General features: G+C 38.7%; 1 protein-coding gene across 7 annotated transcripts in view; it reads right to left on the bottom strand.

Moving 5' to 3' along the window:
- gtdc1 (glycosyltransferase-like domain containing 1) overlaps window positions 1-24,867 on the bottom strand; it is a 369,108-nt gene that overhangs the window by 3,510 nt on the left and 340,731 nt on the right. For all 7 annotated transcript variants that reach the window (XM_063048614.1, XM_063048619.1, XM_063048618.1 and 4 more), the window contains 2 exons: window positions 21,760-21,830; window positions 17,346-17,437 (listed from right to left, as the gene is read on the bottom strand). In XM_063048614.1, coding sequence (XP_062904684.1) covers window positions 17,346-17,437; window positions 21,760-21,830 — 163 coding nt within the window. The remainder of the gene's footprint in view (window positions 1-17,345; window positions 17,438-21,759; window positions 21,831-24,867) is intronic.

Below are 24,867 nucleotides of genomic sequence, written 5' to 3'. Positions count from 1 at the left end.
GCTTTCACCAGTTGTTAACATATACATCGTGACAGTAATATTAGGATATTAAAATTCTACAGGTTAAACATCTATTTGACTATGTGCTCACCCAGATGGAAGACATGGGGTTCACAGCAAAAGTTGAAGCACAATTCTATGATCAGAGTAATTAAACTAAAGCGAGTTCATGTGTTTGCCATGTGGCGTTCATTACTATGCTCAGAAGTATTGCCAAGGAGAGCGGGATAACTGAATCGACTCTGGGTATAAAAAAAAGGTTACACAAGCTACCACATTTGATAGGTAAGTAATTTAAATAGCTACCAATGACAATTAGTTTTAATTTATTATATTATGTTTCACAAAACTTATTTTGCAAATGTAGATCAAAAATTAACTGAATATTGCAAGAGATGAGGGGAAAAATCAATTGCAGAAGGTTGTCAATTCAGAAATTTGGAACTTTTAATTAACTAGATTATACAGGAGGTTAGCAGACTGCTCTTTATAGATGCATCCACTCAATGCATCTGATATTGAAATAGAACAGTACAGCACTGGACAGACAATTCAGCTTAGAATGTTGTCCCGATGCTGATGCTGATTTATACTATATGTTTTCCTCCTGTTTATCATCCATATCCTTCCTTTCCCTTCACATTTATGTGTCTACCTAAAGGCCTGTTAAACTCCACCAAACAGCCTGGTTCCACTACTACCTGGTAACCCATTACAATCCCCTTCCGTATAAAAAAACTGGCTCCTCACATCACCTTTAAACATCCCCCCTCTAACCTTAAAAGCATGTCCTCTGGCATTTGGCATTTCTACCTTGGTGCAAAAATTCTCACTGCTGATTCTATCTATGCCTCTTATAATTTTAAAAACTTCCATCTGCTGTCCCCTCAGCCTCCGATGTTCTGAGAACAAGCTTATCCAACCTGTCCTTATAGCTCATACTCTCTAACCCAGGCACCATCCTGTTAAACTTCTTTTGCATCTTTCTAGTCTCCACATCCATCCTATAATGGAGCAACCAAAGATGCACACAAAACTCCAAGTGTGGCCTGACTGAATTTCTACACTGACGCAGCATGACTTCCTTACTCTTGTAGACAAGACCTTTATCAATGAAGGCAAGCATTCCAAACACCTTCTTTACCACCTTATCCACTTTATGGCCTCTTTCAGTGAACTATGGACCTGGACCCCAAAATCTCCCTGTAATTGAACTGGAGACATTTCACGTGTGAGGTGAACGTGGTAACTATTACTGGAGCCAGATTGGGAGAGTCAAAGAGTAGCAAGCACATATATACATATTAGTTCAAATGAATAGAATGGTATCTTGTTCTTTCATTTGAGACTGGGCCAGATCTCAGTTGATTTACTTGTGCATAAAATGTGCCATGATTTGATGATAATTGGCACTGTTGGCTCTAAGGCTGAAAACAGCTTCTAATCCTTTTTGGGGAAGCACTGAGCATTCTCCAGACAGAAACCTTCAGAAGATTGTCTCGGTTTTTTGACAGTACAGAACAGGGTGGGAGCAGGTCGCCCAATATCTTGCAAATTATTTAAAACCAAGGTGCTTCAATAGACAAATCAATAGATTCTATTTTTAAGGAAATGCATGCATCAATTCCAGTCAAGATTATGTAATCACAAGACTGGAAACTCCAAAAAAACCCAAAATCTAACATGGTATTTAATTGCTGCACAGCTGTATAAATGTTATGAAAAGGCATTTTAATGGGATTTGTTCTGTTCTACTACACACCTTCTGGTATGGCAGGACTTAAAAGGGGAAGGTATAGGCTAAGAGCTTCCCACTTGGCTTGGCGCCGACAAGAGTACCCCTCATGAAGGGTCTATAGGTAGAGTTTATTCCACTGAGGTTGGGTGAGACTCAGAAGAGAGGTCATAGGTTAAGGATGAAAGGAGAACTATCTACAGGGAACCTGCAGGTGATCTTCTTCACTCAGAGGATGCTGCAAGTGTGGAATGAATTTCCATCGTCAGTGGTGGATGCAGGTTTGATCTCAGCATTTAAGAGAAGTTTCAAGATTCAAGAATGTTTACTGTCAATTCTAGTACACAAGTCCAAGGAGAATGAAATAATAGTTACTCCAGATCTGATGCAGCACAGAATACACAAGATACAGAAAACAATATTTTTTTGAAAAATTTCAATAAATACATAAGATAGCTTATATACAGAGACCGATGGCATGTCTATAAAATGACAACCAGACAGAGAAGTGCCTATACATAAGGTGACTGACAGGAAATGATAAAGTAGGGGTGGTTGGTGGTGTGGAGCTGTTGATCAGCCTTCCTGTTTGGGGAGAGTAACTGTTTTTTTGAGATTGGTGGTCCTAGTGTCGATTTTAAGTAACCTCCTACCTGACAGGAGTGGGACAAACAGTGAATAAGCACTGTTGGTGAGATCCTTCATATGCTACTAGCCCCTTTTCCAGCACCTTTCTGTATACACGTTCTTGATGGCAAGTGCTGGTGATGCATTGGGTAGTTTTGACTACCCATTGTACAGCCATCCTATCTGCTTCAGTGCAGTTCCTGTATCAAGCAGTGATGCAGCTTGTTAGGATGCTCACTTCTGTGCGTCTGTAGAATGATGTGATTATAGTCTAGCTCTCTTCAACCTCCTCCAAAAATAGAGATGTTGGTGAGCTTTCCTGATTATGCAGGATGTGTTCTGGGACCATGAGTGGTTGTGCGAGATGTGCATTTCCAGGAGTTTGAAACCGCTCGCAGTTTCCACTGCTGTGCTGCCAATGCAAAGAGTGATTTGAGTGGCACGAGTTCTCCTGAAATTGATAACCATCTCCTTTGTATTGTTGACATTAAGGGAGATGTTATTTGCCTGGCACCAGTCTCGAGCTCTTCCACCTCCTCTGTATAGGCCATCTCATCGTTGTTGGTGGTGAGTCCAACCATAGTCGTGCATTGTCAGCAAACTTGACAATGTGATTACTCCAGTGTTTGGTCGGACAGTCATGTGTGAGCATAACGTACAGCAACAGGGTTAGTACACAACCCAGGGGGGCACCCCTGTTGCAGATGATGGGGAGGGAGGAGCGGTTGTGTAGCCTGGCTATCTGAGTTCTGTCGGTTAGGAAGTCCAAGACCCAGTTGCACAGTGGTGTACTTAGAGTGAGGAGTACTAGTTTGAATAAGTACTGTATATTAATGGGAGGGCTATGGAGGACAATAGTATAGGTCAGGACTAGGCAGAATAACATTTCAGGATGGATTAGATGGGCTGACGGGCCTGTTTCTGTGATGTAGTGCTCAATGAGTCTTTGACCCTTTCAAGAATTTTCCTAATGGTGGTAAGGGATGTTGGAAGGGAAATATGCAAAAGTGTTGAATATTTGGGGGTTACTGTTGGCATCTCACTGTTGAATGCAAACTCTGAGCTAATTATTATTCCCAAAAGTTGGTTAATGGATTTGCGTGGAAACTTGCAAATCACAAATTCACTTTGGAAAACTTGAAGATTTTGAGCACAACTTGCACTCACTCTTACGGATGTATCTAAAGTAGAAACCACTCTCATATTCATTGCATAGTAAATTGTTCACGATTTCAATGTAATCTTGAAAATTATCCAAGTTGGGCAAATCAAGGATGAATGTATTACTTTGTTAGTTCTGTCAAAAAATTTAAGAGGTCGACTATTTTAAGATTAGTTATGTAAGGCAGCATAATCACACATAGTATAAAGAAAGGTTTTGGCATAGATGTCTGATTGCCAGAATGATTGCCAATGATATTAAGATATCACTGGAAGTTTATATTCTTCTCCTACCATCAAAACCATGTCTGTAAGTATTTATATTGGCTGATTGTACTTCATTTTCACTCATTGCATAAGGTTATTTAGACCTGATTGAGACTAAATTATGATATTAGTCAAATTTCAGCTAGTGGTTATTGGGATGGTCCCTATAAATTTAATGAGAAACTAAGACAGGAAATATAATATTAAGATTATACATTCAGTGGCCGCTTTATTAGGTACCTCTTGTGCCAAATAAAGTGGTCACTGAGTGTATGTTCGTGGTCTCTGCTGCTGTAGCCCATCCACTTCAAGGTTCAACATGTTGTGTGCTTAGAAATGCTCTTCTGCACACCACTGTTGCAATGTGTCGTTACCTGAGTTAGTCACCTTCCTGTTAGCTTGATCCAGTCTGGCTATTCTCCTCTGACCTCTCCCAATTACAAGGCATTTTTCACTGGTAGAGCTGCTTCCCACTCAAATTATGCTTTTTTTTGTTTTTCCACACACTTCTCTGTTAAGGCTAGAGACTGCTGTGTATAAAACTCCCAGGCGATCAGCAGTGTCTGAGATACTCAAACTGTCCCCATCTGGCACCAGCAATCATTCCATGGTCAAAGTCACCTGGATCACATTTCTTCCCCATTCTGGTACTTGGTCAGAACAACAAATGAACCTCTTGACCATGTCTGCATGTTTTTATGCATTGATTTGCTGCCAGACAACTGGTTTATTTAATATGTGTATTAACGACAGATGTATAGTGTTCCTAATAAAATGGTCACTGATTGAAATCAGATATAGTCCGGTCACCTTATTCACCACTGCACCAAATGACAGAAAATGCAAAACTAACACCAAAAAAATTAAGCATTCAACGCAATTCTTGTTTTTTATTGTTGATAAGCTGATGATGTTGTGAACATTACGGAGACATTGCAATATTTTGCTATATCCTACACTCGATTCTTTAAACAGATATATTGTTCTAAGCTCTCCCATGGGAAGGGATTACCCAGATGGACAGAGGAAAAGTTTCAAGGATGCTGAAAACCTTCTTGAAGAAATGCGAACATCCCCATCTCATCTCTGGCCCATGACTACTTTATATGGAGGAACATTCGGGATGGTATTGAAAACCTCAAGTACATGCATTTGGAGAGGTCCTATATAATGGCAGAACCAGTAGTTCATCTCAACAGGCCCATCAGCCACTAATTATCCCATCAGCTGAAGGGCCTGTAGTTCCTACATAGATCTCCTTAGCAACCTCAGAACCCACGAATCTGGACAGCAAGCAAATTATTTTAAATCCTGAGCAATGGCTAATAATGTTTCAGTGTTGCCCTAGTATACAATAATTCATGTAGTTCTGAATAGTCATTCACTCAATCCAACTTACCCATCTTTGTGACAGAGGCAATTTTTCATCAAATTCTCAGTGATAAATAAGATGCAAGCTGTCACATTGATGTGAATTCAGTATAAGACAATCTGCACATCAATCCTCTAACAGAGATGAAAATGCTTCAAGGTCTCCTTGGCCATTCTGCAGCTGAATGGGTACTTCTGTTTTTGTTATGTATTCCACTTCCTCCATTCTGATCAGAGATTTACCTGTCCTCCCTTCATCAATATTCTATAGTATAATTTTGTCTGACCAGCATCTACTTTGGATGATGTATGCAGTAATAAATTGTACATCACCGTCATAGAGTATTTATACCTTAGTCTGGTCATTGATGCTTTCCTGATTAAAAAAAAATCAACTCAGAGAATGAAGAAAGAATATGGATAGTGATATGCATATTGCTGAAACCAGGATAAATGCCCTTTAACTCTGATGAAGCTGGATGCTTGTTGTGTAATATAAAATTGTTATTACATGCACCATTATACTACAGATTTTATCACCCCCAGGCCCTTTATCATCTTCTACATTTTGACATCCATAATGGCTTGTTTGTAATAAGCAATAGGTTTTAATCTATTCTGTGCCACTTCACCCCTGGTACTATGCCATCTGTTCAAGGTTGTCTTCTTCTACGTTGCTTAAGATTTAATTCTACACAAAGAGCCAGATGACTTTACAGCACATAAATTAGTAGTTCGAGTCAGGGAGAAGATGGTGCTAGTGAACAATGCAACCAAGTACAACATTCTTCAGACAGTTCACGAAACGACTTCCTTCATTTTACATTTTCTTTGAAATGCGGTTCTGCTACTGTAGCCTGTGATCCACATTTTGGTGCTGTGTTTCCGGGCCGATTGAGTGATCTGTCCACGAGGGGGTTCAGCGAGGTTTCAAGCGAAGCATGTGGCAGGCAGGCCAAGAAGCCTGGAGATGGGGTGCGAGCCCATGATTGACTCCATTTCTTGCTGATCCTGCCGATTACAGCATTGAAGAAGATTGAAATCAACGAGGATGAGAGCGGAAGATGGGTGGATGTTCAGCCCTGTCTACCTGCGCAAGAATGGTCTCCCTCCCTCGCCGCTCGCAGAGGAAGGTGCCTATATATGAACAGTCTCTCTTCCTCTCTCTTTCTCGATGCTGCCAGAGTCAATAGATCTTGGGCAAGGTTCAATCAAAGTGGTTTGTGGATTGGGGGGACTCTGGAGTTCACATTACAACGTGTTTCTGGTTTCTGATCACTCCTTTTTTTGTTGTTGCTTTGTGGTATTTTGATTGGGTGGACTGGCGCGACACTGAACTGAACTGAATATGACTGGACTCTTTCAATGCCTTTGTGATTTGGTGGTTTGTATTCTGTGTTTCTTGCTCATCTTTTTTTGTTTGCATGACTTGTTCTGTTTTTGCGAGGTAGGCATTTCATGTTTTTCTTTAAACAAGTTCCATGGTTTTCTTTGTTTTGTGGCTGTCTGCGGAAAGACGACTCTCAGGGTTGTATACTGCATGCATACTTTGATAATAAATGTACTTGGACTCTTTGAGTAAGTCAAAAGTGTGTATTCAATAATTTCACCAGTGTTGAGGGTGAATGTAGTGGAGGTGTTGCACCTTAAACTTGCTGATTGTGGTTTATCACATGTTCATCAAAACCTACAGTTCTGATCACCCCATTATGAGGCTTTGGAGAGGGTGCACAAGAAGTTTACCAGGATACTGCCTGGTTTGAGAGCATGAGAGGCTGGATAAACTTGGGTCATTTTCTCCGGAGCAGCGGAGGCTGAGGGGAGATTGATAGAGGTTTACAAGATTATGAGAGGCACAGATAGTGCAGACAGAGGGTGTCTGTTTCCCAGGGTTGAAGTGTCTAATATCAGAGAGCATGCATTGAAGGCGAGAGGGTTTAGGGTCAGAGGGGGATGTGAGGGTTAACAAAAACAACAGGAATTCTGCAGATGCTGGAAATTCAAGCAACACACATAAAAGTTGCTGGTGAACGCAGCAGGCCTTTTATATATTGGCGAGACCCGACGCAGACTGGGAGACCGCTTTGCTGAACATCTACGCTCTGTTCGCCAGAGAAAGCAGGATCTCCCAGTGGCCACACATTTTAGTTCCACATCCCATTCCCATTCTGACATGTCTATCCACGGCCTCCTCTACTGTAAAGATGAAGCCACACTCAGGTTGGAGGAACAACACCTTATATTCCGTCTGGGTAGCCTCCAACCTGATGGCATGAACATCGACTTCTCGAACTTCCGCTAATGCCCCACCTCCCACTCGTACCCCATCTGTTACTTATTTTTATACACACATTCTTTCTCTCACTCTCCTTTTTCTCCCTCTGTCCCTCTGAATATACCCCTTGCCCATCCTCTGGGTACCTCCCCACCTCCTTGTCTTTCTCCCTGGACCTCCTGTCCCATGATCCTCTCGTATCCCTTTTGCCAATCACCTCTCCAGCTCTTGGCTCCATCCCTCCCCCTCCTGTCTTCTCCTATCATTTTGGATCTCCCCCTCCCCCTCCAACTTTCAAATCCCTTACTCACTCTTCCTTCAGTTAGTCCTGACGAAGGGTCTCGGCCTGAAACGTCGACTGCACCTCTTCCAAGAGATGCTGCTTGGCCTGCTGCGTTCACCAGCAACTTTGATGTATGTGAGGGGTAAGTGGTGGATGCCTGGAATGCTCTGCTTGGTATGGTGGTAGAAGCAAATCCATTAGAGACATTTAAGAGACTTTTGGATAGACACATGGATGCAAGGATGATGAAGGGATATGGACATTGTGTAGGTAGGAGAGATTAGTGTTTGGGTGTTTTTGATTTTCAGCTGGTTTGACACAAGATTGTGGGCTGAAGGGTCGGTTCCTGTGCTGTACACTTCTATGTTGTATGTTTTAACACAAACTCTAAGCCAACTTGCTGAGTTAAGATGGAGAAGCAGTATGGTTGGGTCTACGTCTTATGACTCTTCATTTTCAGTGATTTTTCACCATCAACACTTAAAAACCTAAGACTTGTGTATTGTGCTTCACCCCCAGTATGGCTGCATCAGAATTTAGGCTAACAATATTCACAATGTGGTTGAAATGTCTGCAATCTCATTGGATGTTATTTCCTTGCCAGATTTATAATGTTAGGTAATAAAAATCAAACTCACTTACCAGCTATAAATTGCTTAACTTTTCTGCAAACTAGATGTATTCTTCAGCATATTGTTCTGAGCGCAATGGGGAAATAAGCTTGCTTATATTGTGTTGCTCTCAATATGAATGACTGTAAGTCTCTTGGACCCTCAAATTAAGTGAGTTTGCGAGTGTATTGGAAAATGGGGTTTCTCTTTCACCTTCCATACCTCCTACCTTCATCACTAGAATATGCATATTTTATGGCTACATATCCCGTGAGACCATAAGAGCTGAATTAGGCCATTTGGCCCACGAGACTGCTCCACCGGCTGATCCACTTTTCCTCTCAGCTTCAATCTCCTACCTTCTCTCCCTGTATCCCTTCATGCCCTGACTAATCCATAATCTATTAATTTCTGTCTTAAATATACATAAAGACTTGGCCTCCACAGTCGCCTGTGGCAACAAACTTCACAGATTCACCACACTCTGGCTAAAGAAATTCCTCCTCATCTCTGTTCTAATTGGACATCCCTCTCTTTTGAGGCTGTGTTCACTGGTCCTAGACTCCCCCTCCATAGGAAACAACCTCTCCACATCCACTCTTTCGAGGCCTTTCAACATTCCATAGGTTTCAATGAGGTCACCCCTCATTCTTCTGAATTCCAGTGAGCACACGATTATTCCTTAGATTATAAAATATAATACAATAATCCCACTTCCAACTCACCCAAAAGACTGTGCAGCACAGATTTCCCATTGTTATCATGCATGTCTCTTTCTGAATGCATGCTCATTTTGTATACATTTGTTGTCTCCCTGATCTCCTAGAATGCTATTAATATCTAGCTGTGTGTTCCTGTGGATGTGCTAAAAGGGAGGGCGGGGGGGGGGGGGGTTAGTTCTCATCATGTAATCAATGCAAAATGAGTAAATTAAACACTGAGTTGAAAGGGAAACCATAGTTTATCTTATAATATATTCCAAGGAAGTTCCATTCTAGCATATGCTATCCAAAGAAAATGCTAAAATTAATGCCCTTAATGTAATGAATAATCATGAAACAGTACCAGTCATAACTCTGATGATCTCACCCACGATGCCATGAAGAACAATTATGGTATCAAATTATGATGCAGATTGATAGTAGTTTTCTAAAGATGTGTGAGTCAGAATTAAGCAATGATGTGAGTTTTCAAATTATGCAGAGTGAAAGGCTTCAATCAGCAAATATTTTGGAGTGATTTAAATTTTCCTTATCAGAAGAGACTAACTGTCTGAGATTCAATGGGTCAAATGGCCACTTCCCATGCTCTTTTAGTCTTTGCATTTCTATAGATTATTAATATAGCTGAATCATAGCAAAAATAAAACTCTCCTAGGCTAATGAGTAAGATAATTAGTAATAGTTGGAAATGAAATGGAAAAGTCATCTTCATTAGGTCAAGTCAAAATACCTTTCATTCATAGTACTCAAAAAATTATCAGAAATGTTATAAATAAAGCCAAGAGTCTTTGTCAAATATCCTAACACCAGTTCCTGGAAAAGATATTATCAGGTTGATCACAGAACATACTAGAAATCAGTCTACTAGATTATAGCTCTGTAGTTTAAAAATCCCTCCAAAGGTGTGTTTGCTCCATGCTAAGTAATAACTCCAAAAATTCATTGTTCAGGATTCTGTTCAGAAGTTAGACCCTCTATGTACCTTTTAAGGAAAAGTCCAAATTATTCCATGATGGCCCAAAAGTGGAATTTTGTTCTATTTTTAAGAGATATTGAAAAAAATATACTGGCTACAAGTTCTTAGCATTAAGAAATACACAACAATACTGTAGTGTATTCTGATAAAAGTGAATTTAAAATGCTCCCACAAGTGCCTGGGATGTTTGTGTCATTCGTTAAATCTAGGAAGTTGTCATTCCTCCTCTCACCACTGTAATTCGTGAGTATTGGTAATTGGACCGATCATAGTTACAACATTCATTTAGCATACTAAGGCCAAGAATTGTTTTGGAGCTGGAACGATAGAATGATGTTTCTCTAGGGTTGATGTGAAACAAATAGAATGGGTCTAAATTGTCACGTGGGCCATTACTCAATTACTTCAAAACCCAATATTTAAAGCCTCATGCAAGAAAATCCATTTATTTCTCACTAAAACCCTTCAGGCTATCTTTCAATTGATAACACATATTATCCAAGAATCAATGTAATTGAAATGACCATCAGAACCCATTGAGAACACCTCTCCAGTGATGTTAGCAATATGGACCCCTCAGCAGTAACTCTGTAACAAAAGAATTAAGACAACTATAGCAATTTCTGGATACATATGGGAGAGCATCCTAAACATATCTGTGCAACTAACTGATGATTTCAGGACTTGGTCCCTTTATTCCTTTATTAAAGTACATGAAATGTTACATGGGTATTCTAATGTTAGAAATTAACTTCTAAGATCTTCGATTTTCCCGCTCGATATCAATAATACCCTATTTCAATTGGAGAATGGAAAATAAAGGAGAAAGTGAAACCAGTAATTACTGTTGAAGATGCATGTAAATGAACTATGTTAAAATCATCCTTACCTACTGTTGTACTAATAATATTCCTTCCTAGTTTTATTCTTTTTAATCTCAATAACATATGATATTGGAAATATATCCACTAGAAATTTGCAGATTTCTTATAATGATCTTAATTAACCTTCCAGTTCACCAGAGCTTATACTGTACCATTGTACATAGGTCTGAAAATTTAAAGAATTGAACTGTACCCTATCATAAATAATACAGAATAAGCAGCAGGTAGTTGAATGCACCATCTGAGATGCACTTGATTGAACAACTGCATTGTAATGGACTCACAGTCATCTATTATCTAATATTCTATACCTAAACAAAAGTCATAATTTAATGAAAGAAAGCCCATTAATTCTATCTAAAACTTCCTACTTCTCTTTGATATGGACACATATTATTTCCCAATAGAAACACACCGTTGTCATAATCTTGTAAAGCCGCACTCCTCCTGTCACATGATTCTAAGTCATAATGTTGAACCTTAGCCTGTGGTAATTATAGATATGAAGACCAAAAGGAATGCTTTGAATCAGAAAATACATGGAGGGTTGTATTGAAAGGAGAGAATTAAAATAGCCTGGAGTGTGCTCAAGTGTTTAATGCATCCTAGAATTTGGTTGAAATTTATCAGCTTCTCGAATCTTATGCACAGACTTTAGATGTCATTAACTTTGCCAGAAATATATTCCAATTGTTATACTCTGTATATGTTTCTGACTGTTCTTTTCTATGTTATCATTCCTTAATATTCAGTTCAATTCTTAGTGTAAGCTACAAAATAGAGTAATGATCATAACCTTTCTCCCTCTCCAGTTGCATGACCTATTGTATTTTCCAATCACAGGTACATACAAACACCAAAGTACAAATAAAAGCCTTCAAAATTACCATCTGATCAATAAAATCAGCTGATCAGCTAACATCAATTTTCTCAATCAGAAGATAGCTTGTTGTTAACCACAGGAAACCAATTTCCAAAATTAGATCTAAACCTCTAAATCAAATAATTTATCTTGATATTACTCAGTATCCTGTTGTCACGCTTCTTGCCATCTCACCTTGGCTCTCTGACTTCATATTTTCTGAAGTAGCAACAAATGCAGCTATCCAGGCATAACGGTGACAATGTAGAATCATGAAAATCTATCAAAGACAAATCTAATTCATCAAACCACTTGGCAAGTATTTTAAAATCCTTTCATCTACAATCGTTTTCTCATTAATACAATATTATGAGGGGTACAGATAGGGTAAAATGCAAGCAGGCTTTTTTCATTGAGGTTGGGCGGGACTGCAACTGGAGATCATGGGTTAAGGGTGAAAGGTGAAAAGTTTAAGGGGAACATGAGGGGAAGTGACATCACTTCGAGGATCGTCGGAGAGTGGAACAAGCTGCCAGCACAAGAGTCACATGCAAGCTCCACTTCAACATTTAAGAGAAGTTTGGATAGGTACATAGATGGGAGGGGTATGGAGGGCTAAGGTCCGGGTGCAGGCTGATGGGAGAAGGGAGTTTAAATGGCTCGGCATGGATTAGATGGGCCGAAGGGCCTGTTTCAGTGCTATATTTTTCTATGACTCTAATTGACAATTTTTAACGTTGAAAACAAATGAAAACAGGCTGTCAACCTAAAGCAATGGATATCTCTGTCTTCCTCCCACAGATGCTGCCTGAGCTGCTGTGTATTTATAGTATCCATAGTATTTTGTGTAGTGTCTATTATGGAGTCAGTCATCATGGTCCATGTTGTAAAAACAAAGCCTGATCCTATGTAGGCACAGATTTGACTTACATTCAAAAGGATGACTAAGTGTATTTCTGGAGACACGAGGGAAAAAAGATAGGTATTAAGGAAAAGACAAAGCTCAGCTATCAGTGAAAGCGTTAAATATAGCCACTAGGGCTGTAAAGGTCATCCAGGATATATTATTGCATGCACAGGTTACTTATACTTTAAGGGACAACACTTTAACATTTCTATCTCGCAAATGTCAGTCAGTATTTATTTTCCCCCTTGGCTACAGTTTAAGTATCAGTTCTTTAATAAGATTTCATACTACCCAAACAGTATTTCAAGGAGCAACGGTATACAAATTTGACCATCTTGGAGATTGACAGTATTAAATTATTGAGCGATTTATAAATAATAATGCTCAGAGCCCAAGGATATTATTACATCATCAAATTCACTAACTTCAATGTGAAGGTAAAAACTTTAGCTCCTATAACTAGAGAATTATAGTCAATAATGCTTTTACTCCTGCCCTTTGGGTTCAATCGCTTACCAGAACTTCAACCTCAGTAAATACTTTGATGGGCAATAGACATTGTGAATCTGTGCTGTCAATACTGGGGAATAGAATATTTTTCTGCTCTTTTGTTTTAGCATAGAAAGACCCTTTCGGCATGGACACCATACTATATGTGCATAGTAAAATTCCAAGTCACACTGAGTTGATGGAATAAAACAACAGCTTAACATTTCCATTTCTTCCACAGACTCTCTCCATGATCGGCGAGAGCTTGACAGGCAGTTTATTATCCAGCTGCATTGAATGTTGGGCAGTTCTGTGGTCTGGGTAAAGTATCGCGAATCGTGTTAAGATTGTTTTTTATTAATAAAACTTTGCGTTTAAGACGAGTCTTTACTTGCTTAAGCAACTACGTTTGGAGCATTTGATTGAGATGTTGACCGTCTCAGCCTCCTTTATGTTCAACCGAAAGAAAAGTAAGAACCTTTGTTCAACATTTTCATTTGAAAGACAGAAACTTCAAGAATGCAGCACACAGTGCTAAAGTAGAAGGGCTGGGTGTGTGGAGTGGGGACTGAGCAGCCTTCACCTTTGAGGCCCCAGAATTTATTGGTGAACAACAAACTACTCCTTTATCAAGGGTACCATGTCTGACTGTTCTTATAACTCTGTTCTTTTTCATAAAATCCAACTTTCACAGCAGCAACAGAACTGTGAACTTTTAAGAACTAACAGAAGAGCACCAAATTGCTTGTTTTAACATAAATAAACAATTTGATTTATCTAATACAGAGAATACCACAGATTGTGATTCTGACAAAGATTTTTTTGTGTTCTATCCTTTTTAATTAATAACTAGATGTTAAAAATCTTTTGAATACATACTGACAATCTACGTACACTTAATATATCAGGGCATAATGAGTTAATAACAAAGCATCTTCTCATTCTCATTAGGTTCCATTGATTGAGTAAAGTGGGAAGTATGACAGGTTAAGACATATGTAGTCCTGATGAAGGGTGTCGGCTCAGAATATTAACTATTTATTCATTTCTATAGATGCTGCCTGACTTGCTGAGATCCTCCAGTATTTTGTGAGTTTTGCATATGTTGAAACATTCTAGGTGGACTCTTTGTTGCTATATCTAGCTCATATCATTAGGAAAAATACATTTGCTATCAATCAATTATTCTTTATTTGACATGTCTCCTTTCCTAAAGCTCACAGGGTTATTCTTCTAGAATTATTCTTGAACTGAGTTTCCTATGATAAAAAGTAGATTCCAGCAACATCACTGATATCACCCCAGTTATGTCTCAGGCATGTGATCCTTAACCTTAATATACTCAAAATTTGGACAGCTTTCTGCTACTAAAAATGTTCAGCACAGTTTATTTTAAAACTATCCAAAGTAAATTTACATAGAAACCATGTAGGGGGACTTTCAACCCAACAATATGGGTTTACCTCTAACACAGGTTCCAAACAATATACTAACACCCTGCACTGCCGAGTCGTTATGATTAGTCTCTTTCATCACTCACTATTGGAAATGTTTCGAGGACATATAAAAACAAAAAATTCAGTTCGCAGTGACCTTCCTGTCAATCGCATTTATGCTTCAATGCCAGAGTTTAACATTCTGTTGCAGGATAAGCAGGTACACAAAAGAGAGACCTATTACTGGAAATGCTGTACGAAACAATTGACTAAATCATTCATTCGGGGAAGTAGCTTAAATAAAAAAAAAATGCAAGAGCACTGTTATTGAATTAGAAAAGTTCAAATACTGGATGCAGCTGGAAAGTTGACAACAATTTCCCTTTTAAAGCTCAAATTTATCCAGAAGAATGTGCAGTATGCAGCATGCAGGAATGATGAGGGACTGAGGAACTGTGCACTCAGCATTCTTAAGTATTATGAGCTGGCATCTGAACCATTGCCAAGTTAATAGACATTGAAAGATAATGAGTTTGAAATTGTGTGTTAAATTGAGTTTTTGTTTCGCACATTTTTGACCTAAATGACAGGGGCTTACCATTTTGCAGAGTTAAACTAATGGGATTTTTTAATGTTAAACTTTCATTTAAATGGTTACTTGAAATTAGAGTGATAGACTAGTAAAAAGCTGTCAATAATTAACGGTGCAGATGTTTTAGTTAATAAAATACTAAATGATATTCGAAAATGCACTTCCGTTTAAGCTGGTTGGTTATCCAGTTCCCTCGACTTTAGCCAAGACAATATTCTTCTGAAGAGAAATTCCCTTTGGGAATCCAGTTTGAATTTTGAAATTAGTTTTCTAGATGTCTTATTATATCTTACACATGCGGTTAAAACTCAACAGGACTCCATATGATGCCAGAAAATAACAGAAGCAAATTTAGATTCATAATTATATAAGGCACAGTAAATTCACCTTAATATTTAGTATTCTAACATACAAACTGGGTTTTAATACAGCATAAATATTGAAAGATATGTTGTACCAAGCAATCGTATTGTGTAGAACAGTACTTAACTATCATACTACATCTCTTTATTCCCCATCAGAGTCTAGTGGAACTATCATTCCCAAAGCATATTTAAAGTATTATAAGAATCTAAAGACTCAGAATATTAACATGCATGTCCAGCATCTGAATGTCAATTCCCGATTCAATTAGTTCATTTATTATTTAACCAGTTGGATATCTTTATTTTAGTGGGGAAGGTTATTTATTTTTGAAAATCCTGTATCATTGATGCTGGGGTTTATTTTGCACTGGATGCTAATCAAAAAAGTAAGATTTCTACAGAGACTTCTGAGAATCTAATTTTGGTACTGTATTCATATTCAATACATAACATTTCATCAGTAATATAAAGCATTTTTGACATTTAAATATTTTAGTACTTTCTTTGAATTTTCCAGACATCCTTCAAGATATTTTTATCTGTTACATCTATTGTAATAAGCTGATGTTACCAGACTTAATTTATAAATATGGCAAGTCAAACGAGCCCTTTGGTTAACCTATTAGCTGTTAGGTGTCCATACTAATTTTGCGATGGATTAGTCAGCTTAGCTAAACATTTGAAAACATGGGTATGTTCATAATCCTTTTAGAAAACCTCAATTCCATGGGTTTGAGAACCTACAATAAAGGCGAAGTGGATTTCGTTTCACACACTGTCAGTGTCTGAACTGCGTAAAATGCAGCCAGTGTTTGAAACATTTATTGTCGTTGATAATTTCTTTCGAATCAGCCAATCCCCATTCTTGGAGTGCCCATACCATTGGTTTTCTTATTCATTAGAATCATAGCAAAGTACAGCACAGGAATAGGCCCTTCAGCCCATCTAGTCTGTGTCGAGCCATTTAAACTGTCTACTCTCATTGAACCGCACTGGGACCATCACCCTCCATACCCCTATCATCCATGTGTCTATGGAAACTTTTCTTCAACGTTGTAATCGAGCTTGCATGCACCACTTGCACTGGCAGCTCATTCCATACTCTTACAACCCTCTGCGTGAAGAAGCAGCTCCTCTTGTTCCCCCTAAACCTTTTACCCTTAACCTACGACCTCTAGTTGTAGTCCCATCCAACCCAGTGGAAAAAGCCTGCTTGCATTTACCGTCTATACCCCTCATAATTTTGTATAGCTCTATCAAATCTCTCCTCGATCTTCTACCTTCTAAAGAATAAAGTCCTTGTCTGTTAATCTCACTAAACATTACATATGATTATCCACATCTTCCGTCCTTTAAAGACAAAGCTTATTTCAATTTTTTGCAAATCATAATGTGCAAAGTTGCATTTTGAGTTGCATCATTTTCTGAGTATTGTAGATATTTGCATCGCTTCTAACTTTTGCACTTACAAAGCTAAAAAAAAAATTACATTCAGTACTTCAGCAAGTGATAATATAGACAACTATTCATGCAGAAACACAGAGATTCTGCAGTTGCTGGAAATCCGAAGCAACACACAGAAAATGCTGGAGGAACTCAGAAGGCCAGGCAACATCTGTAGAAATGAATAAACAGTCAATATTGTGGCAGAAGGGTCTTGGCCCGAAACATTGACTGTTTATTCATTTCTGTAGATGCCCTGCTGAGTTTCTCCAGCATCTTATGAACTATGCATGCATGCACCCTGTAGTTTTTCCTGTGTTAATTAATTAAATAAGTTACCTCAACAGGCTTCCTTCTTATAAGGTCTGGCCTCTTGCAGAAATTCTGAAGCTTCTTAAACAGCTGCTGAGCAGTAGCGTAGAGATACATCTCTGTTAATAAATCATATGGATTTTTTTTATGAACAATAGCCTGTACAGAATGGTTACTTCATTGATAAATACCACGTGGTTTAGATTAATCATGGCTGGATGGTGATGGACCCAGACTGCCTTCCGATTGTTAATGTGCAGGTGTTGTGGGATAGACAACGCGTGGGGTGCACCTAACTGACCCTTTCTATGCAGTGAGGCGACAAAGCTTCAGAGTGATCAGGACTCAGGCAGCATTACTATGAGACCATGCGTTGGTAAACAACATGGTGTGAAGCTTTGCTTTCTCTCAAAACTGTCAAAGGTTTTCATTATTTTTAAATGTTTCTTTAAAAAAATCACAGAAAATGACAAAGTGAATTAATAAAGAAAAAATCTTTCACATATTAAATAGAGCAAATTAATTAAGACATTAAACTAAAGTAAAACAATTTGTAAGATGTTTAGCTTTTCCTTTATTCCCACCATGCTTGACCTGGAGTATTTTTTGAAGTATTGTGAGTAGTTTAAAGCCCCACATTTAAAAAAGGATGTGCTGGATTGGCATTGGAGAGGGTCCAGAGAAAGTTTAGAAGAACGATCCTGCTAATGAAAGAGTTAACCTTTAACGACTCTGGGCCAATACCCATTAGATTTTAGAAGAATGAGAGGGGATCTCATGGACACTTACTGAATATTGAAAGGACTAGATAGAGTGGGCATGGAAAGAATGTTTCAAAAGTGGGAGAAACTAGAATCAATATGGAAGGATGTTCCTTTAGAACAGAGGTGAAGAGAAATTTCTTTAGTCAGAGAGTGGTGAATATGTGGAATTCATTGCCATGGATGGGTGTGGAGGCCATGGAAGCCAAGTCATTGAGTACAGTTAAAGCGGAGTTTGATAGGTTCTTAATTAGTGAGGACATCAAAGGTGTGGGGAGAAGGAAGGGGAATGGAGTTAAGAAGGAAAATCAATTAGTCATGATTGAATGACAGAGCAGACTGATAGGCCAAATTGTCCAACTCTGCTTCTGTGTCTGATGATGGCATTATTATTATGGTATGGGATTGGACAACGCAAGGTTGAGACATCAGATGCATTAAAATGAATATGGTAAAAGCAGAATGTAAATTTAATGCAATTTATCTAGGTCATGTACGAGATCAATTGAAGCCTCTCATATAAGGGAATGTTTTAAATAGTTAACTGTTGTACTATTTCTCAGCCTGCAACTTCATATCAAGGACAGGGTCAATCACAGTCAAAAGCACAGCTGAGTCTTCCTCCAATCCACTTCTGCTCAGCGGTATTTGCAGCAATATAATAACGATGGACAAGATGTCTCCAACAAAGAAGTCCCTGCACTGTGCTTTTTTGGACAGGCTTTAGACAGCATCATCAAAATTAACTCACTGGTCCACTAAGATGCCAAGCTAAATGAATTATCGTGGGAATAATATCCTGGCTTGGTATTTGGCTACAGTTTACTCTGTGTCTGGATTCACGATGGCATCAGACCAACTACTTAAAAGAGTTGAGGGTTTGAAGGTGAAACTACAGTGTAAAGTTTGGCAGGTTTGTTGTGCAAAAGGAGCAGTATATATTGGATTAAGCCCAATACAAACTTGCTAGATGGAAGAATCTTGTAATCTCTAACCAACACCATTTTTTTTCTTTTAACTTCGTCTACGGAGATTGAAGGTTTTGCAGCTCTCTATAATCTGCAACTGCTCAAACAGAAATTCCTGCACTCAAAAAAGCTATTGCTTCTGAAGTGTCATTTGTTTCTTATGTGCCATGTCGTATGACGTGAGCGATCATGCTCTTTCCATGACTATGATTGTTCCTGGCAAATTTTTCTATAGAAGTAGTTTGTCATTGCCTTCTTCTGGGCAGTGTCAGAAACATAAATAAATTAAAACAATCTGTTTGAGTCTTGATGAAAGGTCTCCACCCAAAACGTTGGCTCTTTACTCCTCTCCATAGATGCTGCCTGACCTGCTGAAGTTCCTTGAGCATTTTGTATGTGTTGGCCTGGATTTCCAGCATCTGCAGAATCTCTTGCATGTTTGTAATAAATCTGATAAAGCTTCTATGAAGCCAATATAGAATTCAGGCAAAAGCTCTTTACCCAGAGAGTAGTTAAAATATATAACTTTTTCCCACTTGCTATAACTGAACAATTAATGTAAACGTAAGGACAGCTCATTTAATTGAGGCAAGCAGGATATATACTTAGGGTAAGTAAATATACTGGGAGGAGCCTGACATCAGCAAGAGATTACATTGCTTAGATGCAGACTTACAATGTAAAATCTACATTATTACAAATCATATGTTTTTATATTGTTTTTCTTTACAAGTGGAGAACAGAATTACTATATGGAATACAATTATGTTGTGAAGGATAAGAAACCATGTACACAGATTTTAGATCACCATCGAATCCCAACCACTTAGATAAATGTTATTCTTTTTTTGATAATCAATAGATCATTTACATGTTGTCCTTATAAATAAACATAAATCCGTAAAAATCATGCAATAGAGGAAAAATACTTTGGATATATTTTCTTCTTAGGATCTTTTATCTTTGCATGGCTAAAGCTTCTTAAAATTCTATATTTTTCATGCTTTTCTTCATAATTTTCAGTTTTAAAAATGGTTAATCTTTGCTTTTGTGCCATATTCTTCGGTCATAATCCCTAACTAAACCATGAATCCACAATGCACTGAGGCCTGGTGCAATGTGTACAGATTCTAGTCACCTTTAAGAGAAGCAGACTAGATCTTGCCTGCAGCTGCGATCACATCATATTGAAGTGAGTTTCTTTGATCCATGTTGTCTTTTGGAATAAATTTGGTCACCAAAAAATTGGTAAGAGTTGATTTGAGAGTTTGTTTCCATAGCCATTTTTCCAACTTCTTATGTAAACTGACCCACACTGGCTTCCAGTCTGGCAATAGCCCAAACTTAATATTCTCAGGCTTGTTTTCAAATCTCTCCATGGCATTGACCTTCCATATTACTCCAGCTCTCATCCAGTTGTGCCTTTTTGAAAACCAGTTATAGCACATCTTTTGAAAATATCTAACACCTGTTGGAAATCTTTAAAGAATTACAGAAAATGCTGGAAAAACTCAGGTCAGGAGACACCTGTTCTGGAAAAGACAGAGTTAATGTCCAATCACAAAACAAGAGAAAATCTGCAGATTCTGGAAATCTGAGCAACACACACAAAGTGCAGGAGGAACTCAGCAGGCCAGACAGCGTCTATGGAAAAATCCTGCCGAAGAGGCTCGGCCCAAAATGCCGACTGTACTCTTTTCCGTAGATGCTGCCTGGCCTGCCGAGTTCCTCCAGTGTTTTGTGTGTATTGCACAGAGTTAATGTGTCAGATTGAAGATCATCATAAATAGCGGTTGTAAAAGTAAACATAATGAAACTTTGCTCATAAAATTAAAGATTGTAGATTAATGTAAAAATACAATGTGTATAGCATTTAGTCAGGAATTCAGCAAAAGTAATTTGTGCTGGAGCTCTTTGTTCTGACAAGGGGCCTTTTATTTTAAATGTTAACTCTGCCTCTCTTTCCACAGATGCTGCTTGAAGTACTGAATATTTCCAACATTTTCTGTTATAATTAAGCCATTGTTGGTTTCAGCTGATTATTTTCAGCAGTCTGGTCCACAAGGTCAGGAAGAGTGATTACCCTTCAACCATCAAGCTCCTGAACCAGCATGGATGATTTCACTCACCTCACCACTGAACTGATTCCTCAACCTATGGACTCAGTTCCAAGGACTCTACAACTCATGTTCTCAGTATTTTTATTTATTTACTCACGTATTTTGTGTATTTGCACAGTTTATCTCCTTCTGCACATTGTCAGTTTTTATGTGTAGTTTCTTTTCATTGTATCCATTGTATTCCTTTGTTATACTGTGAATACTTGCAAAAAATGAATCTCAGGCATATGGTGGCATATACATACTTTGATAATAAATTTACTTGGAACTTTTGAACTTTGAAGGTCTTGAATGACTTCTACAAACATCTCTGTCACTCTATTCTCGCACGCTTAAAACTTTGACCACTAATTTGTATTAATTTTTCTTTTTACAGCTGACTGTTAAATTTAATACATCTCTTACTCCTGTGAATCACCAGTAGAACTGAGTGTTGTATGTAATTCATGTTGTTTCTTCCCTCTTTCAGGAACTGCCTTGGTAGTAGTGGAGAGGGAAGAAATGTGGTGGGTCATAGAACTGGTAGAAGATGAAACAACGCTGGCTCCGCATCAGTTTCGTAAACAAAAATATGTCCATTCAAGTAACTTACCTGGAAAGATCTCCGGATAGACTAACGCTTTAGGGCACAGTGGGTGGCAACCACAGTGAACAGCTTCCAACCTAGCAAAGTAAAGAATTTTAGTTAATACAAAAAAAAAGTGACCTTAGTAACACGTGTAAAATGGTGAAGGAACTCAGCAGGTCAGGCTGCATTCATGGAAATGAATAAACAGTGGACGTTTTGGGCTGAGACCCTTCTCCAGGACAGGAAAGGGGAAAAGTCCAGAATAAGAAGGTGAGGAAAAGGAAGGAGTACAAGCTAGAAAGTGATATGTGAAGCCAGACGGGTGGAGGAGGGCGGAATGAAATAAGAAGCTGTGGGGTGATAGGTGGAAAAGGTAAAGGGCTGGAGAAGGAGGTTTCTGATATGAGAAGAGAGTGGACCATGGGAGAAAGGGAAGGGCACCAGGGGAGATGATAGGCAGGTGAGAAGAAAAGAAGAGGTAAATGGTGAACAGAAGGGAGGAGGGGGAGGGGGAATCATTACTGGAATTTAGAGAAATCAATGTTCATGCCATTAGGTTGAACGGTTGCCAGATGGAATGAAATATTGCTTCTCCATCCTGAGAGTGGCTTCATCGTGGCAGCAGAGGATGCCATGGACTGACACGTCAGAGCGGGAATGGGAATTAAAGTGACTGGCCACCGGGAAATCCTGCTTGTTGTGGATAAAATGAATGTGTTCAACAAAGCAGTCCCCCAACCTACATTGGGTCTCGCCGATGTAGAGGAGGCTGCACCAGGAGCACTGGATACAGATGACCTAAACAAATTTTCACGTGAATTGTTGCCTCTCCAGGAAGGACTGTTTGGGGCTCTGAATGGAGGTGAGGGAGAAGGTGAAAGGGCAAGTGTAGCACTTCTTCCACTTGCTGGAGGGAGATTATTGGGGAGGAACAAATGGACAAGTAACTGTATATCTCAATGAAAACATACATGCTTCCTGGGAGAAAAAAAATCAAAGTGTATGGTAATCTGTAAACTCCTGTTGCTTGCTGTCTTATTGCAGGCACCATCAATCTAAGGCAACATTAAGATCAGAATTAGTACCTTCCATTTGTTCAAACGTTTTGGAATAACACTATTTTAAACTTTCTTAGATATCTGAATTCTATATGGACAGATTGCACTGAGGCATACGATTTTAAAAAAAACTGCCTGTGTTCTATTTGTTATAGGGAAGTGGTCAGTTACTGGTAGAAAACCAAATTTTCCACACAAGACTGTGGTTATTTTGCTGGATACAAGTTAACCAAGAAAAGGTAGACCTTGTGATTGTGGTTTGCATTCATGTAATGTCAAATATTTCAGCATTAAAATGGATTCACCTTAGAACAGTACAGTCTTGTAATTATTGAAGCAATAATCAGGAAGAGTTTCAGTACATAACTGCAGGCAACAATGACCTAAATCTTGTTCTCTTTTGCCGGCAAATCTGAATGAAACCACCTGCACTTCTCAGCATAAATGCCAAGCTTTGGGGCTCCAGTGTGAACATGGAAGTCTCAAACTCACTGGCTGAACTCCACTGGCCATTTCCCAGCTGCACTCTGTGCTGGATTCCCTCAAGTGGTGAAGTGTACACAAAACCTAATCTTAAAAATAAAACAGCAAAATTGGCGTGCAAACACCATAGGAAATTCCATACGTTTCTATTGGGATTTACTGGGCCTCTGAGATCAGGTCCTCCATACCAAAGAAAATTTGGAGTGATGCATTCCACAACTGACTATGAATGTACAATGTATTCATTTAACCTGTTACTCAAGCAATCAATGATCAGCCCCAGCAGCCACCTGAAAGGAACAACAGGGCTCAGAAATAAGTTTCTCCCTTGAAATGAAATAGTATGATTTGTTCTTAATATTCTGCTCCACAGGTTCAGAGTGGCAGCTGAGATCCATGTCATGAAGCTGACAATGCATAACTATGTATTAATCTCTGTCAAATACATTTAACAAGCAAGACATAAGACTGAAACCATTTGACAACATACTGAAACAAGTAACAAACAAGCTGAGTTGAATCAGGATTATAGTCAAGCATACAAGTTTGAGTTTTGAAACACTTATCAAAAGAAAGGTGATAAAAGGTATCAAGGACCTTATAACCAGAAGTAGATTGAACATAATCACACAAAGGGGTTCTAGTCTCAAATTACATACAACATGTGCAAAGTATTATTGTGTCTCAGCAGTACCTACTTGACCAACGACCTCAGATTTTGAAATTTTAGGGGCTTGTACTATCATTTGCTCTACCAACAGAGACTTAAACCTATTTCTTTTAATGCCTGATAACATAAGCAATAACGATATATCTACTTTTGGATCTTCTACCAAAATTGATAACGTAGATTTACCTTTCATTGTCAGTGTTTTAGTCCTTTGTTGTCGTTCTTACTCTTCACTATGTAAATATACTGACTCCACTGGTAACTACGAACACTCAGATCAGCATTCAACTCTGAAGGATCGATGCTTCTGATTCGTTTCCATACCTCCTCTGCTCTAAGTCATCCACAGCAAGAGTGGATGCACAGACACGTTATCCATAAGGCAGCTTCTGGATTTCCTCCCTCAAGACAATTATACCTTGGCCATTTGCTTGTACGTGTTTCAAGCCATCACACCTGCATTGACAGTACTGGGCAGTGTCACAACTATTAAAGCTGTTGCCTCACAGCACCACAGACCTGGGTTCAAGCCTGACTTTGTGCGCTGTCTGTCTGCTGTTTATATGTTCTCAGTGTGACCAATATGGATTTCACCCAAGTGTGTTTGTTTGAGGGATTGTTACTACTAAATGCTGAACCTTTGCTTCAGAAGGGCAGCAGGAGTAAACCAGGTAATAACTGTCTGTTGAGTCCATCAGGTTCGGGAAAGTGTTGGAAAAGAATATGATTAACCTGCACATCGAAACAGAGTTAATCAAGAATAGTCAGTGTTGCTTTGTTAAGACTCATTTCATAGAATTTCTTTGAAGAAATAACTAAATGTGTTTTTCAGGGTAGTCCAGTTGATGTAGTCTCCATTGACTTCAATATGGCCTTTGGCTGGAAGATGAGTTTGAAATGCAAGCACCATTGTACTTTCTC

Source organism: Mobula hypostoma, chromosome 5, assembly GCF_963921235.1.
Source record: "Mobula hypostoma chromosome 5, sMobHyp1.1, whole genome shotgun sequence".
NCBI classification, from domain to species: domain Eukaryota; kingdom Metazoa; phylum Chordata; class Chondrichthyes; order Myliobatiformes; family Myliobatidae; genus Mobula; species Mobula hypostoma.
This window is presented reverse-complemented; position numbering and strand designations above follow the sequence as displayed.